The sequence below is a fragment of the Mus caroli genome, unplaced genomic scaffold (assembly GCF_978045245.1).
Source record: "Mus caroli unplaced genomic scaffold, Mus_caroli_1 scaffold_13, whole genome shotgun sequence".
Classification (NCBI taxonomy): Eukaryota; Metazoa; Chordata; class Mammalia; order Rodentia; family Muridae; genus Mus; species Mus caroli.
The window spans coordinates 45,585,632-45,601,839 of NW_028227268.1; the positions used below are offsets into that span (position 1 = coordinate 45,585,632).

The 16,208-nt window shown below is 42.7% G+C and overlaps 1 protein-coding gene across 1 annotated transcript in view; it reads left to right on the plus strand.

Annotated features, from left to right (window-relative positions):
• Window positions 1–6,768, plus strand: part of Efcab5 (EF-hand calcium binding domain 5) — a 111,367-nt gene extending 104,599 nt beyond the window's left edge. Inside the window, exons 23-24 of the mRNA XM_021178008.2 lie at window positions 5,362–5,561; window positions 6,468–6,768. Coding sequence (XP_021033667.2) covers window positions 5,362–5,555 — 194 coding nt within the window. The 3' untranslated portion in view covers window positions 5,556–5,561; window positions 6,468–6,768. The remainder of the gene's footprint in view (window positions 1–5,361; window positions 5,562–6,467) is intronic.
• The last annotated feature ends 9,440 nt before the right edge of the window (window positions 6,769–16,208 follow it).

The following is a 16,208-nucleotide window of genomic DNA, read 5'->3' on the forward strand; positions in this document are numbered from 1 at the left end:
AACCAGAACATAACTCCACAGCTTGGGTGCAAAATGTGAATAAAACATGAGCCAAGGTTGACGCTATGGTTTGGAGGAATGGAGAGGCCATTAGTAAAACTGGAGGATGCTGTAGGGTAGGGGTTCTGGTGGGGGAAGATGAAGAGTTCACATTCGTTGGCTCAGCTGCTCTTGCTTGCTGAGAGCACTGGAGTTCTGTTCCCAGCACCCGCATGGTGGCTCACAGCCACCTGTAACTCCTTTTCCAAAGCATCCAATGCCACCTTCTGACCTCTGTGGGCACTCACGTGCACACACACAGGCATGTGCACAGCACACACACACACACACACAGGCATGTGCACAGCACGCACACACACACACACGCACGCACACACATGCACACACGCACACACACACGTGCATACACACACAAATAAATCAATATAAATACTTTTTAAAGAGTTCACACTTTGGGGCTGGAGAAATGGCTCAGTGGTTAAGAGCACTGACTGCTCTTCCAGAGGTCCTGAGTTCAATTCCCACCAACCACATGGTGGTTTACAACCATCTGTAATGGGATCTGATGCCCTCTTCTGGTGTGTCTGAAGACAACTACAGTGTACTCATATACATTAAATAAATAAATAAATCTTTTTTAAAAAAGAGTTCACAGCCGGGCGTTGGTGGCTCACGCCTTTAATCCCAGCACTCGGGAGGCAGAGGCAGGCGGATTTCTGAGTTCGAGGCCAGCCTGGTCTACAGAGTGAGTTCCAGGACAGCCAGGGCTACACAGAGAAACCCTGTCTCAAAAAACCAAAAAAAAAAAAAAAAAAAAAAAAAAAAGAGAGTTCATACTTTGGCAAGCTGAGGTAGAAGTGCATATTGAATATCCAAGCAGAGAACTGAGTAAGTCGCTAGAAAAAGAAATGGGAATTTTGGAGAAAGCTCTAGGTGGAGATTTGTTGGCCAATCGGTGATTTGCAAAGGGGGAAGAGGAGTGGAGACAGTTCTTGGAATGTCTTAGCACCGAGGGAGCATAGCAGCAGGTTTGACAGCCACCAAAAGTCTGGAGGTGGCTTCACCAAGCCATGAACTATGTAAACTCACACATTTGATTTATGGCTGCGTTGTGAGAAGTCCAGAGTGTGTGCTGATGTACAGCAATCGTGCTCACAGTGGGAGTGGCAGGGCTGTGTGCTGCAAGAACTCGGGATTCATCCTGGAACAAGCTTCCACTCAGCTGGAGTAACTCAAAACAACACAGATCCTTTCCTGATAGGACTGGGAGGGGCCTGACGGTGCCTTTGGGGTGACATTCATTTCAGCAGGGACTAAGACCCCAACTATCACCACAGAGTTCCCTTGCCTATGTAAAAACCTAGCTGGAACTTACACGCATATCTCCTTCCAGATGTGCACTCCTGGGCTGACCTTCAGCTTACTGTGTCCAGTAGTAATGCTAACTGTGTTTTAAAATGATTTAGGGGTGTCTAGCATTTGAAGTAGAGAGTTAAAGCTAACACAGCGGATCGGAGAGAAAATCTTTCAAGAGACACTGCTGACCTTGGTTAGTTGGCTGGAAGGAAGCACTTTGGCTTTTTGAACTTGAAGTTAAATACTTCAGTCTTTTTGCTCTGCCTGTTTTTATTAATTGTCTATGCTTCCCGGAGGATTTAGCTTAATTAATCCAGTGTCAAAGCAGAGATCTACAAATTGAGGTTTAATTTAAAAACATGCTTTTTATAGTCCAATATTTCCAGCATAATGAATTCCCTGTGTTATTCAAAGTTTGATTAAAGTGGGACCTAAAAATACCCTATTAAAAGCTTACTGAATACACCCCTGAAGGTTATTCGGTCGGTGGCTTACTCTGAAATCCTTATAGCTTAAATGTACCTAAAACTTGCTGTAAGCATTGCTAAGGCAAGTCAAAATGGTCATAACTTCATAGAATCTTGGAAGAAAGAAAGAAAAGTAGACAGACTCTTGAGAATTGCTGGTGTGTGTGTGTGTGTGTGTGTGTGTGTGTGTGTGTGTGTGTGTGTGTGTGTGTGTGTGTTGGGCGGGGAAGGGGGGGGGGGTGTCGGGACGGTCAGTCACCTGTCTACCGCAAGAGGGCAGTAGCAGCCAATAGTAATGTTCCCGAGACGGTAGCGGAGGCTTCCTTAGAGGGCTCTTTAGAAGCCCCTGTAAATACATCCGTCTCTGGAAAGGAAAGGGGAAACAGAAACTACTTCCCGGGCAGTTCGGAGCTTTTGTCCCTGGTAACAACAATAAAACAGGAAATGGGCAACAGGGGACTTGAGAGAGAACGACCCTTCTCTCCACCCTCATGTCCTTCAGTCACCAAGGAGATGGTGACTGGTATAAATAGCGGTCTCCATACTGGGGTGTTCAGCCAAGAGCACCAACATTCATTGATGGAACAGAGCACTCTCTGAAGATTTGGGACCCACAGAACAATCTGTGGGGAGCTGTTTTATCTCAGAAAATTAGTTGGGACGGGTACTAGGAGTGTCCTGGGGCGAACTTTGCGTTTATTTAATTTAGATGTATAACACAGGAACATTAACATAATTAGAGTAATCTTTGGAAACCTGTAATATTTCTTTGTAAAACTTCCAGGAAGCTAATTAGCACAAAGAGGGATCAATGGTGACAAACGTGCCCTCTGTGTTTTAAGTAGGTATTTTTATTGGTCTAGAGTTACCCATGAAGTGAGATGAATCAGATGTTTCTAATGTGTTCTCATGACTAACATCTGTTCTTGTTTTTATTCATAATTGTCACTAATATTATTGAGCTGTAATCTGGAAAAACTTTTAGGACTTGAAATAAAGAAATTAAATTATTCCTTAATTTAATGTTGTTTCAATTCAACATTTATTGAACACTTACAATTGAATGAGAAAAAACAGTGCCTCTGTGTGTGTGTGTGTGTGTGTGTGTGTGTGTGTGTGTGTGTAAAAAGAGAGAATGTTAGAAAAATAATTGCACCCACATGTTTTAAAGTCAGCTTCAAATAAAAAAATGAGATGTAACTATTTTTTTATTGCATGAGCCTTTCCTGTTATATGCTACACCTTAGCTCACAGGGATGCCTTCAAAACCAGGCTAAAGCCAAGCCCAGTTCAGGGAAACTTGCTTGTTGTATTGGTAGGAGACAGGAAGTAAAATATGTCTGGGGGTCTGTGTGATGGCTCAACGTCGCCAAGCCTTACAACCCAAGTTTGATCCCTGGGCCCACATGTTGGAGGGTGAGAACTCCTCCAAGTGTGTTCTCTGATCTGCGCACACATGCTACGGCACATATTCACACACACTACACTCCCATCAGTAAATAAAACATAATAAAAGTGTTCTGTTTTAAAATTCTAGTAGATGGTTGAGATTATGGTTAAGCTCTTCTTAGGGATATTTAAAACTCTCACTCAGTTTCATGTGTATACATAATGGTTTGTTCAACTCAAATCAGCAGATCTTTATCTGGATCAACCCTGAGTTAGACTAGGAGCCACGTGATGAATAAAACTCGTTCCGTGCTGGGAGGAAAGAGACAGCCCCTCTTGCATACTGTCTCGTTTGCTCTCATAATAACCCTGCAGTATTGTCCCTATTTTACAAAAAGATAGGCAGGTTCAGAGCAAGTAAATGATCTGTTTAAGATCACAAAATCAGTTGAGATTTTGAGCCAAAATTAGAACCCAGACCTATTCGACTCAAAGGTGCTCCTTCCATTGGACCAGTCTATCTAAATATCAGTCATTGGCTCCTGGGAGTCTATAGGAATGGCATCTAACAGTTTTCAATAGTTGGCAGTAACTACATATCTGGGGACAATTTTTAACTAGAGAATATTTCAAATATCATAGTATAAATAATAGGTACTGTGTATTCATTGTAGAATAATATTCTATACCCAACCGTAACATGCCCTGTTTGAGTTAGGCCCATTTCACTGTGCTTTATAACGCTGGAAAGTGGCCTAGGGTTTTGTATGTGCAAGGCAGGCACGCTGCCACTCAGCTACATCTCCAGCCAATCAGGGTCTCACTGAGTTGCTGAGGCTGGCTCAAAATTGTTATCTAGCTTAGACTAACATCAAACTAGCAAACTTCTTGCTTCAGCCTGCCAAGGAGCTGGGATTACAGGGGTATCTCCATGCCCATCTGAGTCTGATGTTTTGTTTTGTTTTGCTTTTAAGATATAAACTATAATAGGAGCAGTCAAGATTTTCTACACCTCTGATCCCATTCTCTTTTCTCCTAATGTGATCATGAATTTGGGGCTTATCACTTTCATGCCTGAGTCATTCCTTTTACTGTATCTCTTGTTTGTCTTCTTTTAAAAGATTTATTTATTATATGAACACTGTGTCTGTCTTCAGACATACCAGAAGAGGACATCGGATCCTATTACAGGTGGTTGTGAGCCACCATGTGGTTGCTGAGAATCTAACTCATTACCTCTTGGAGAGCAGTCAGTGCTCTTAACTGATGAGCCATCTGTCCAGCCCTGTCTTTTTGTTTTTTGATATAGGGTTTCCTCTGTGTGGCCCTGGTCATTCTGGAACTCGCCCTGCAGACCAGGCTGGCCTTGAACTCAGAGATCTGCCTGCCTCTGCCTCTTGAGTGCTGGGATTAAAAGCATGTGCCACCACCACCTGGCTTCCTTTTACTATATCTTTATGAAGTAATATATCTTACAGGTTTTTAAACCTTTAAGAGTTATACCCAGGTTTTTTGCAGCTGCTGGCCCCCGCCCGGCTGCCGAGCTGCTCTTCAACATGGTCGAAGTTCTATGTCCGGGAGCCAGTCAATGCCAAACCTAACTGGTTGGCAGTTGGGCTGTCCGTGGGCTCCTCGGTTTTCATGTGGATTTATCTCATCCGAACACACAATGAAGATGTTTTGGAGTATAAAAGGAGAAATGGATTGGGATAAACTTTGGAAATAATACAGTCAGCTTCATGTGATGATTACAGTCCTTCCTCTGTATTCACCCTCAGTGACGGATATGAGAAAAAAGTTACATGCGAATATGAGTCAGTCAAGTCAACACGTTTTGCATGGTTAAATTAAAGAAATAAAAATACTCGCGCTCCTCAAAAAAAAAAGAGTTATACCAAAATATATACAAGATTCTACATATTATATGTGTATATGTGTGTGTATATATATTTTTTCAGTATTATGATGTATGATCCCATTACATGAGAATATCAAATTTTATCTACCTTTTAGATTTAAATGTGTAAACAAGATACTGCTGTGATTTTGATTCACAACATAGCTAATGAGTTTCAATCATATTTACATGTGTCTCTTCATAATTAAAGTACAGTATTATCTAAACTACCTTTTCCTTTTCTTCACGCAGCTCATTCTCGGACTGAAGTCTGGGAATTCAGGAACATTGTCATTGAACTTCTGTATCACTGGATAAACATTTGTCTGACTCTCATAGAGCTAAACATGCGACAAGATAGTTCCATTATTCCGCCATTGCCCAAGAAGAGTGCCACCTCTATTTATGCAATATCCTCAGAAAGATCAATCCGGGAGAAATTTTAAGGACTGGTACTGTATCGGGGCATGTTGATTGTGTCCAATGCTGTTAACCATGAAATATTTTTCAACTGCAAAGAGTACCCCATAGATATATTCTGCTCCCAGATACCCACCCACTACTCTCTCCAAAGCCAAAAGTGCTACCTACCGAAGGGAGAAATTTTATCTAAAGAGCATGCATTAATGATGACCATAACCAAAAGTACCAGAATACATAATAGAATGTATTTTAGTTTGAGCTTTTCTGTATGACAGGAGACTATTATAGCTGTTTGGGAAGTTGCTTTTCATTCATTTAAATAGCATAATAAAAGAGTACTGGGGGTCTGGGCAGTGAGAAATGGCGGCCTTTACATCTAGAGTATCAAACAACAAAGAGTTTAAGAACTGGACTTGTAACTGGTTTTTGTTTTGGGGGGATTTTTTTTAGAATTTTTTCAAAGGTTATACAAACACTACTTCTCCATCTCTTCTTCACCTCTTCTTTCCTTAACAATTTAAAAGTCACTTTTATATTTCTGGTTGGTTGATTGGTTGGTTGGTTAGTTGGTTGAAACAGTATCTCCATAAATTTCTGAGACTAGCCTGGAACTGGCTACGTAGCCCAGGCTGGCTTTGAACCCCTGATATTCCTGCCTTAGCACCTTGAGGGCTGTGAGAATAATTATGTACCCGGCCATAAATATCATTTCAATGAACAGGAAATGTTTGTCCATGGTTCACAGAATAAAGAAAACAGCAATTTTTATTAACAAAAACTTCTCAAGTTTGTAACTTCAAAAGAATGGATATTTGCTCAGAGCTTGTTATTACAGCAAACTTTACTGCTGTGTTGTAAGATTTCATCTTGGTAAGAAAATATCTTACCCCATTTTTAATAAAAATTGGGAAATTAAACTTTACTTTCTTTATTAGGTGACAGACTGTGATGTGTCCTGAGTGTCTTATAAGTGGAGATTGGCAGCCTGTACCCTTTCCTGATAAGACGCCAGTGTCATTACCAGCTATCTTGTCTCGGATGAACTCATGACCAACGTTTCCACTCTTGGCCACTTCGTATTTGGAGGGAAGCATTTTCGGGCATTTGCAGCAACATTTCTAGCAACAGTGTTCCTGGAGATATTAAACTGATAGCCGTATATCTGGGTGGGTTCAGAGCAAACGTGTAAAAACAGAGGATGGTGCAGGCAGCTGGGGAGAGGCGGCCAGAGGGGCTGTTTATATTGTAGTTATGGGAATTAAATTCACTATGGTTTAGTAATAACAGATACTTTATATTTTGATCACTTTTTCTTTGTAATATTTGAGTCATCTTTATTTTATGTGTATGAGAGTTTTGCCTGAGTGTGTGTTTGTGCATCCTGGACAAGGGAGTACCTGAGAGAGCCAGTCACAGCCAAATGTGCACGAGTCATTCAAGTGCTAGGAATTGACCTCTTTTCCTCTGGATGAGCAGCCAGTGTTCTCAACTGCTGAGTTGCATCTGGCCCTGGGGATGCAGCCCAGTGGGTAGTGTTGTTGATGAGCAAGCACAAAGCCCTGGGACTGACCCCCAGCACAACATAAAATCAGATGCGGTGGCATACAACTCCAATCCCAGCACTTGGGAATTGAAAGCAGGAGGCCCCAAAGCTCAATTAATGTTCTTCATAGTAACTTTGGGGCCACCACTTTCTCAGATTAGCTATCTTTGCTTGTAAAAGGTCCTCACAGCTGAGCTCATTGATGTTCCCCCATAGGAGACGTGGAAGATGGGGCTCCCACCTGAGTATCTAGCCACCCCTGCCAGTCAGTTGTTTGCAATTCTGGTATCCCAGAGGGGCTGGAGTAAATAATGTAAGCAGGGATGGTCTAGGGGAGGAGACTCCAGCAGTGCAACCATGGAAGAGTCCATGCTGGGTGCAGACCTTCTGTGTGGCTACTTTTAAGATTCCCCTATTGTATTAGTCAGGGTTCTCTAGAGTCACAGAACTTATGGATAGTCTCTAGATAGTAAAGAAATTTATTGATGACTTACAGTCTGCAGCCCAATTCCCAACAATGGTTCAGTAGTAGCTGTGAATGGAAATGCAAGGATCTAGCTGTTGTTCAGTCCCACATGGCAAGCAGGCGAAGGAGCAAGAGTGAGACTCCCTTCTTCCAATGTCCTTATGTGGTCTCCAGCAGAAGGTGTAGCCCAGATTAGGTGTTTACATCTCCCCCAGAGAAAGAAATTTAGCAACATGGGGATATGGAAGGCCCTAAATAAATAACTTCTTTCAACTGACAAGATCAATTAACTGAATACAGTCAGGTGTATTAGTCAGAATTCCCTAGACTCATATAACTTATAGAATGAAACTATCTCTCCCTCCCCTCTCTCTATATGTATATATTATTGGAATGATAATTTATAAATTATCAAATTGCAGTCCAACTAATCCAACAATGGGTGTGAATGGAAAGTTCAAGAATCTATTACTTTCTCAGTCCCACAAGGCTGGATGTCTCAGCTGGTCTTCTGCATCTGCCGGAATCCTGAAGAAGTAGGCTCCAATACCAGTGGAGGAATGGATGTTAACAAGGCAAGGGCAAAGGAAAAAATGTGCCTCCCCACTTCTGGGTTGTAGCTGACAATCAAGTTGACAGCCAAGAATAGCCATCAGATAAGGTCTGGTTCTCTCTCCTGAAGCAGTTCAGTAACTACCTTAGACTCAAGTTATTAATCATTAAATTTACCCCCTAGCTGATTGCTTAAGCTTAGGCTGTCCTCACAGATCTCAGCTGAGGAGGCCTCTTTGGGCAATGACATTTTTGTTTCATTTGACTCTGACTCTCTAGCCGTGGCTGTTCAGATTAGGGGTCACCATTCACTAAAATGAAGCCAATTTGTGAAGCAGACTTACAAAGACAAAAGTATTCTGCTGGATGTGGTGCTGCAGCCCTGTAATCCCACCACCAAGGAGGCTTAAGTGGGAGGACTTCCAGGTCAAGGCCAGCCCGGACTATAATACAGAGACCTCATCTCCTCTCTTCCCCGCAAAAATGAATCCGAAGCATAGACAAATAAAATTGACATAGCAAATGGAATATTTCCTTAAAAGATATTAAGTGTTCAGAAAGGAAAAACTGTGATGGTGGATGTTGAGGCCTGCTCCTTTTAACACAACTGCAGCCATTTTGTATTCAGAGTCTCCATTCTGCTCCTAAGGTGAAATTAAGTTCAGGTTCTCAGACTCCACTTCCCAGAAGTCATTATCCATAGCTGGCACTGAAAAATGCTCCTAAAAGGTCATAACCATATGGCCGGAATACTCAGTCTCTGTTATCTCAACGCTCTGAAACCCCGCTGTTCACCACCTGTCCACCACCCCTTACCTCACTTACGACTAAGCTTAAAGTTTGGCTGATAATACGTTGTCTAGTTGGCCAGACTGATGTAGTACTGCCTCCACCCTTGCCTTCTGAACTGCTGACCCTGGCTTTTCCTTTTAAAAGCCTGTCCTGAGAACAGACTGGTACCACAATTAGGCTCCCGAGGGGTTTTTCTTTTTGTTTGTTTGTTTTTTTGTTTTTTGTGGTCCTGAACATTCAGTCTTGGGGTGTACATTCAATGGACATTCAATGGATTGTTCTTGTTCTTAACTGAGATCTGTGTTTGTATGGTTTGTGTGGCGATTGCTGAACCTCAGTGGGTGTTCACAGAGCTGCTGCATACTACGGGTCAGCAGATGTTGTAGACAGGTGAAAGGTAACTCTTCAAGTAGTGACAGTGACAATGGTAACACTCGCGTCAAAAGATTAAACAGATAGTCCACTGGTGTGGGTGCTACTGTCCCTGCAGCTGTCTTGTTCTCAAGTCCAAGTGACCATTTTCTCAGAGCCAAAGGGAGTGGGAATTGTTACACATTTGGAAGTATGGTGGAGAGAAGTTCTTTTCCTGGCCTAGCTCACTTCTGAATTGCATCTCCTGTTAAAGAGCCCAGACTTGGGTTCTAAAGTCTCAGTGGCTTTTCTGTGTCCTTGTAGCAATTACCACAGTTACTGCAGACTGCCAGCTAAGCAAAGAACCCTCTTCAACATTGTGTCTGGGAAGCCGAGATTCTAAGCTCATGAAAACCAAGGGCTGCTTTATGACTGTGCCCCAAAGGCAATGGGAGATTCCTGAATAACAGCAATTTAGAAACCCTTGTCATCTGGGATCCTGGGATTCCCACTGGGCAGTCTTGTGTGACCTATTCCCATTTGATCTTTTCAGCAGAAAGTAGACGGCCTTGACCCTTTTTAAATTTTAAGGAAAGTAACGGATCCTCTTTGTTGAATCATCCTATTAGACAAGGCCAGCTGAGGTCAGGGGAACTCTTAGTCCCACCTCACCCAGTTTTCTTTATTTCAGAGTAATCTTCCAATTCTTTTAACCTTAGGAGTTGGCAAATAGCCCAGGAGCCAAACCTAGCCAGGTGTCTATCATGGTAAACTATACTTTGGAAGCCCAACACGGTGACACACCCTTACAATCCCAGAATCAGGAGGCTCAGGCAGGAAACCTGTACATTAGGAGACATAAAGGAGACTCTGTTACTCAAAATAAGAAGTCTGATTGGAATGTTGGTCACATTGTCTATGGCTACCTTCACACCATGAGGTCAAAGCTGAATATCTTCCCGAGACCACACACAACAAGTTCCTAACGTATTTACTCTCTAACTGCAGGGCAGCTTGCCAGTCTCTGCATGTCAGCCATAATTTTGATATTTATCTCTAGATTGCTAAATAACATGGGTGGGTAGAGAGATTCTTTATGCTCCCGATTTAGGTATTATCCATTAACCTCCCGATATGACATACTGGGATAGTCTTTTTTTACTCTGTGTAAAGGTGTGTCTTTGTCCTTCCTTACCTACCTAGGGCAATCTCTGATTGGCTTTAATAAAAAGCTGACAACCAATAGCTAGGCAGGAGAAGATAGGAGGAACTTCTGGACAGAGACAGGAACTGTGGGAAGAATTGAGAGTTGAGGGATTCACCAACCAGACATAGAGGAAGAAGGACCTCCCAGGACTGGGGCGGGGGTGGGGGGGAGGTGACAAGTGTGGACAAGCAGAGGCACGGTTACTTAAGTTATATGTGCTAGTTAGGAACAAGCTAGGCTATAAGGCCTAAGCTTTCATAAGTAATAAAAAACCTCCATGTCATTATTTGAGTGCTAGAGGGTCGAGACAGTCTGAGGATAATGTCATGCAAGACTGTAGCTTCTTCCCAAGGCTGTGTGTGTGTGCGCGCACGGAGGCACATGCACACATGAATACTTCCCATTCATCCAACAAGATGATGTCATCATTTGAGTTATAACAAATGGTATTCATATACATTACCATGACTATACATCTGTTATATACAGGGAGTAATTATTTTTCATGCTTGTACATCTTTTCAACATTTCTGGAGTTAATGTCAAAATAAAACTAGAATAGCTGGATCACACAAAGATTTCAGAGCAAGGACTGCTTTTTTTGGTTTTGTTTTGTTTTGTTGGTAAAATAATGAAGATGGGGTCAACTAATTAAGGGCACAATAGCATTCTTAAAATATTTATATATTTAATTATTGAGTTTCAGAATATAAGAAAAAAAACCTGATATTTCAAATCCATAAAGATAGAAAGTAGATTAGTGGCTGCCTGGGGTCGGAGGACCTGCGAGGGGAAGGAAAAGATTCACAGGGTCATGACTGACATGGCACTGGAAGTGAAACCCTGACTATAAACTACCGAGTTGCGTTATTTTCAATAGTAAACTTCATGTGAATTACATCTCAGTGCAGTTGCTTTTGTGTATGTTTGTGTGTAGTGGAGAATTGCACATTTGTGCTGTGGAAGTTAGAGGACAACCTTCATTAGGTACCATCCTCTTTCTCTCTGCCTTCTGCCTCTCTTTCTCCTCACCAGGCTATATAGGATAAGCCTACTTGGTCAGATCTGCTGCCATCTCTCCCAATGCCAGCATTATAAGTACATATCTGGCTTACATTAGACTCAGCTCTTCATGCTTGCTGGACAAGCACTTTATCTTTAATACAGCTACTTTCAAAAAATAAAAAGAATATAGCTTGGTGTGGTGGTACTCTGGAGGTGGATGCAGGCAGATCTCTGGGAGTTTCAAGTCAGCCAGAATTACATGGTAAGAGAGAGAGGGAGGGAGGGAAGGAGAGGGAGAGAGAGAGAGAGAGAGAGAGAGAGAGAGAGAGAGAGAGAGAGAGGTGTCATATTAGATATTAATCAATATCCACACAAAGATATAGAGACTTCAGAACTATATGTGTCTATACGTGGGTAAACACAATACTACAATTCTTTTTTTTTTAAGATTTATTTTATATGCATGGGTGTTTTGCCTGCCTGCATGTATGTGCATTATCTCTGTGCCTGGAGCTGTTGAGAGGCCAGAAGAAAGTGCTAGACCCCCTGGAGTTGGGACTCCAGAGCTATGAGGCACCATGTGAGTGGTAAGAGTTGAACCCTGGTCCTCTGTCTTCTCTCCACCTCTCAATATTTATTTAAAAGTAAAAAAATCTTTTATTTGAAGTCATGGTATTGCACACCCACAGTCCCAATGTCAGGAGGCAAATGCAGAAGGGTCCCCATAAGGTCAAGTCTGGCCTACATAGTGTGCTCCAGTCCCGCTGGACTTACATATCAAGACCTTGTCTCGGGAAACAAGGGAATGGAGAGATGGCTCAGGGGCTAAGGTAACTGGCTACTTTTCCAGAGATCCTACATTCAATGCCCAGCACCAATGTGGCAGCTCACAAACTGTAGTCCCAGAGGACCTGATGCCCTCTTCTGATGTGCAGATGTACATACAGACAAAACACCCATATACATAAAATACATAAATAACTCTCAAACAGATCCATAAAACCCACCAAGAAATGTTTAAAGCAAAAGTAGTAATTACTTTGCCCCCTTTGACAAATAGCACAAGCACATCACTACCGTACGTGACTGGAAATGTTTTACATTATAAACAAAGTGGCAAGGTGGGTTTGCATGTGTGTCTGTTTTGGCTGTTGGAAAACAGACTTAGGGCTTCACACATGCTGGGCCAGCGCCCTACTGCTGACCCACATCCCTCAAAGGTAGCCTGTGATAAATAAGGTGTATAGTAGAGGGCTGGTGAATGCAGCCCAGTGGATGGAGTGCCCCGCATTCACTGCCTATGTAGAATATACTGGGCACGACAGTGCAGGACTGCAGTCCCAGCAGTGTGTAGAGTAGAGCAGGAGGCTCACAAGTTCAAGGTCATTCTTGGCTACAGAGATTCTGAAGTAAAACCTTGGAAAATTATAAGCATAGAATATGGTTAATACAAATGAAGGCTGGATCATAGATCCAATTATAAGATTTTCTCTATCAACCCAAAACATGGCACAATAGTGTCTGGGAGTGGGTAGTGAGTGTAAGACCCGTGGGGGCGGGGAACCTCCTCTCAAGTCCCGTGATGAGCTGGCCGACACTCCAATAACTCGAGAGAAAACCACACTTGATGCAAACTGCAAGAGGCTTTATTGTCAGCTAGCTGAGGATGAACTCCCGTGGGGCAGGGGAGTTCGACCCCCAAGTGGTAACAGTAGGGGGCTTTTAAAGGAAAAAGTGAGGAATCAGGAGGAGTTGGGAGGAGAGTTGGGAGGAGTTTGGCTACAGCTCTTCTCTGGTGGGTGTCCTTGGTAAAATTATAAGGCATGAGGAGTGGGGAGTGAGTTGTAGCTCTTCTTTGTGGAGTTTATCTCCATGTCCTTGGCACAGGGAGCCAGGCAAGTGCCTGGCTAGGTCTTTTTACAATTATCGCATCTCTGGTTGTAAAGTATAGAAACAAAAAGGCTTTTTGCTGGCTATAGAGAACAAAGAGCTTCTTTCTGGCTGTATTTTTAGAGATCAGGGAAAACAAGCTTGGGGGAAATGCTTTAAGTCGGGATCTCACATGAGCAGAGAACATATGGGGAAAATGAGAGCAAATGATAGGTGTTTATAACCTGTGATGGTTCTTCTCAGTTGTCAACTTGACTATATCTGGAATGAACTGCAATCCAGAAATGGTGGGCACACCTGTGATCTGGATCTTGAGCCTGGAAGACTCAGGCTTTGATCTGAATCCTGAGGTGTGATGACATTTGACCTGGATTGACACAAGCCTTTAATCCAGATCTTGATACATTTAATCTGGGCCATATCTTCTGTTGGACCTAGATAAGGACAATGGAAGGAAGCAGTTTATTCTCTATTTGTCTGCTTGCATTCACTTTGCCAGGACATCTGTTGGAGCCTACTTCTTCAGGCTGCAGCTTATTGCAGAAGACCAGCTGAGACACCCAGCCTTGTGGGACTGAGCCACTACTAGATTCTTGGATTTTCCACTCACAGCTATTGATTGATTGTTAGGTTAGTTGGACTGTAGACTGTAGCCTGCAAGTGAGTGTGTGTGTGTGTGTGTGAGAGAGAGAGAGAGAGAGAGAGAGAGAGAGAGAGAGAGAGAAAGAGAGAGAGAGAGAGAGAGAGAGAGAGAGAGAGAGAGAGAGAGAGAGAGAGATTCCATAAGTTCTTTAGCACTAGAAAACCCTGACAAATTGGGGCTGGAGAGATGGCTCAGCGATTAAGAGCACTGACTACTCTTCCAGAGGTCCTGAGTTCAATTCCCAGCAACCACATGGTGGCTCACAACCATCTGTAATGGGATCTTTTGGTGTGTCTGAAGAGAGGGACAGTGTACTCACATATATAAAATAAATAATTGTTTTAAAAAGGCATAATATGCTAACATTAATCAAACAGAACTGGTTTTACAAAAACAGGAATGAATAGAGTCAAATTTTTCCTTTTGCAGTGCAGGAGTTCAAACCCAGGGTTTTGAGTATGCTAGGTAAGTGTTCTACCTTTGAAACATAAACCCAGATCTCAGTGTCAATTCTTAATTATACCAGAGTTATTGTAACAGGACACCACTATCCCACATGTCCACATGACTTCCAAATATATGGGGGTGGGTGGAGACAGATCAGAGAAACAATTATGCAGCCTTTTTATAGCTGGTTACTACAAGTCGTTAGGACCTGGGTAAAATGTTAGGGCCTAGGTAACTGTTACCTGTCTAGCCTGCCATTTTGTGCTGTTACTAAGGAATCTTTCTCATATGCTGTCACTGCTGTTGCTAGGATGTTCTGTGCTTCAGTGTTCTTGAAAACCAATCACAAGCAATTAGAACTGCTTTGTGTAGTTAGCCACGCTAAGCTCGGACCCAAACGTGAGCACCATGTATATGGTTTTTACTTTTATAAGCTGCTCCTGGGATGGACCCCAACATAAGAAGCCATTTGGAATAAAACTTCCATTTTGAGAAGGGGTTGAATAAAGTTTAAGTTCCTACCTAAGACATCCCAGGGAATTGACATCCTACTTGGTAGAAAGAGGCATGTACATGGATAACTGATGCCCTGGTTGGCAAGTTAAGACATGAATGTTAGGCAAGTCCCCTGCCACAGTTGAATACCTCAACCAATGAGAACAGGATAAGTGTACACACACACACACACACACACACACACACACACACAAGACATGCTTCTAATGAAATTGCCTAACTCTAAATCCTGATTGGTGGAGTAACTTGGCACAGATGTTTGTGGATTTTAGGCTTAAAAGCCCTATAGGATCTTAACTCAATGCCATATTCAGCTCCTGAGTTTGGTCTGTGGCCCTGATCTAAACCCTATTAGACTAAGATTGGTGTCTGAGTGGTTTGTACGGTAATTCCCAGACACCAACACTAGTTCTAATTTTTTTGTTTGTTTGTTTTGTTTTGTTTTGATTTTCGAGACAGGGTTTCTCTGTGTAGCCCTGGCTGTCCGGAAACTCATTTTGTAGACCAGGCCGGCCTCGAACTCATGAATCTGCCTGCCTCTGCCTCCCAAGTGCCGGGATTAAAGACGTGCGCCACCACGCCCGGCTTTTTAAAAAAAAATTTATTTATTTTTTTTTTTTTTTGGTTTTTCGGGACAGGGTTTCTCTGTATAGCCCTGGCTGCCAACACCAGTTCTAAATGGTGGATGCACAGATGAAATGTAGCCAGATTTTGTCTTTTAAAATGGGGTGGCACACTTATGATGAGTTACTGTCATTTAGAAGGCTGAGGCAAAAGGATATTCTGGACTATAGAGCAAGATGGTCTCAAACAATTGCACTGTTAATATCAGTTCTCGGCGAGGGGGCCTGCATTTCCAGCATTCCGAAAGCTGAGGCAGCAAGATCTTGAGTTCTAGGTCAGGGTTATATTATATAGAAAGGCTTTATTTAAATAAAATAATCAGTTCACATTAAGGTTCTATTGTTTTTCGTTTTTTTTTTTTAAGTCACTCAGAGCCAGCTACACTGAGCACCAAAACAAAGCGACAGATGTGTAGGGAGCCGTTTTGAAACTCATTAAATTCAGATTGGCGCCCACTCCGACTCGGTCCGGATTCAGCAGGCGTCGCGGTTGGACGTGACTCTAATTATCACCAGTGACGAGGCGGTCTACGAGCCTCTGGACTAGAATTTGGACGTCGCCTCCCCGCCCGGACTTTAAGACTCCGAGCCCAGCCGGATCCTAAGCAATACCCAGCGGTAGGCTCAGCGTCTAAGCGAGT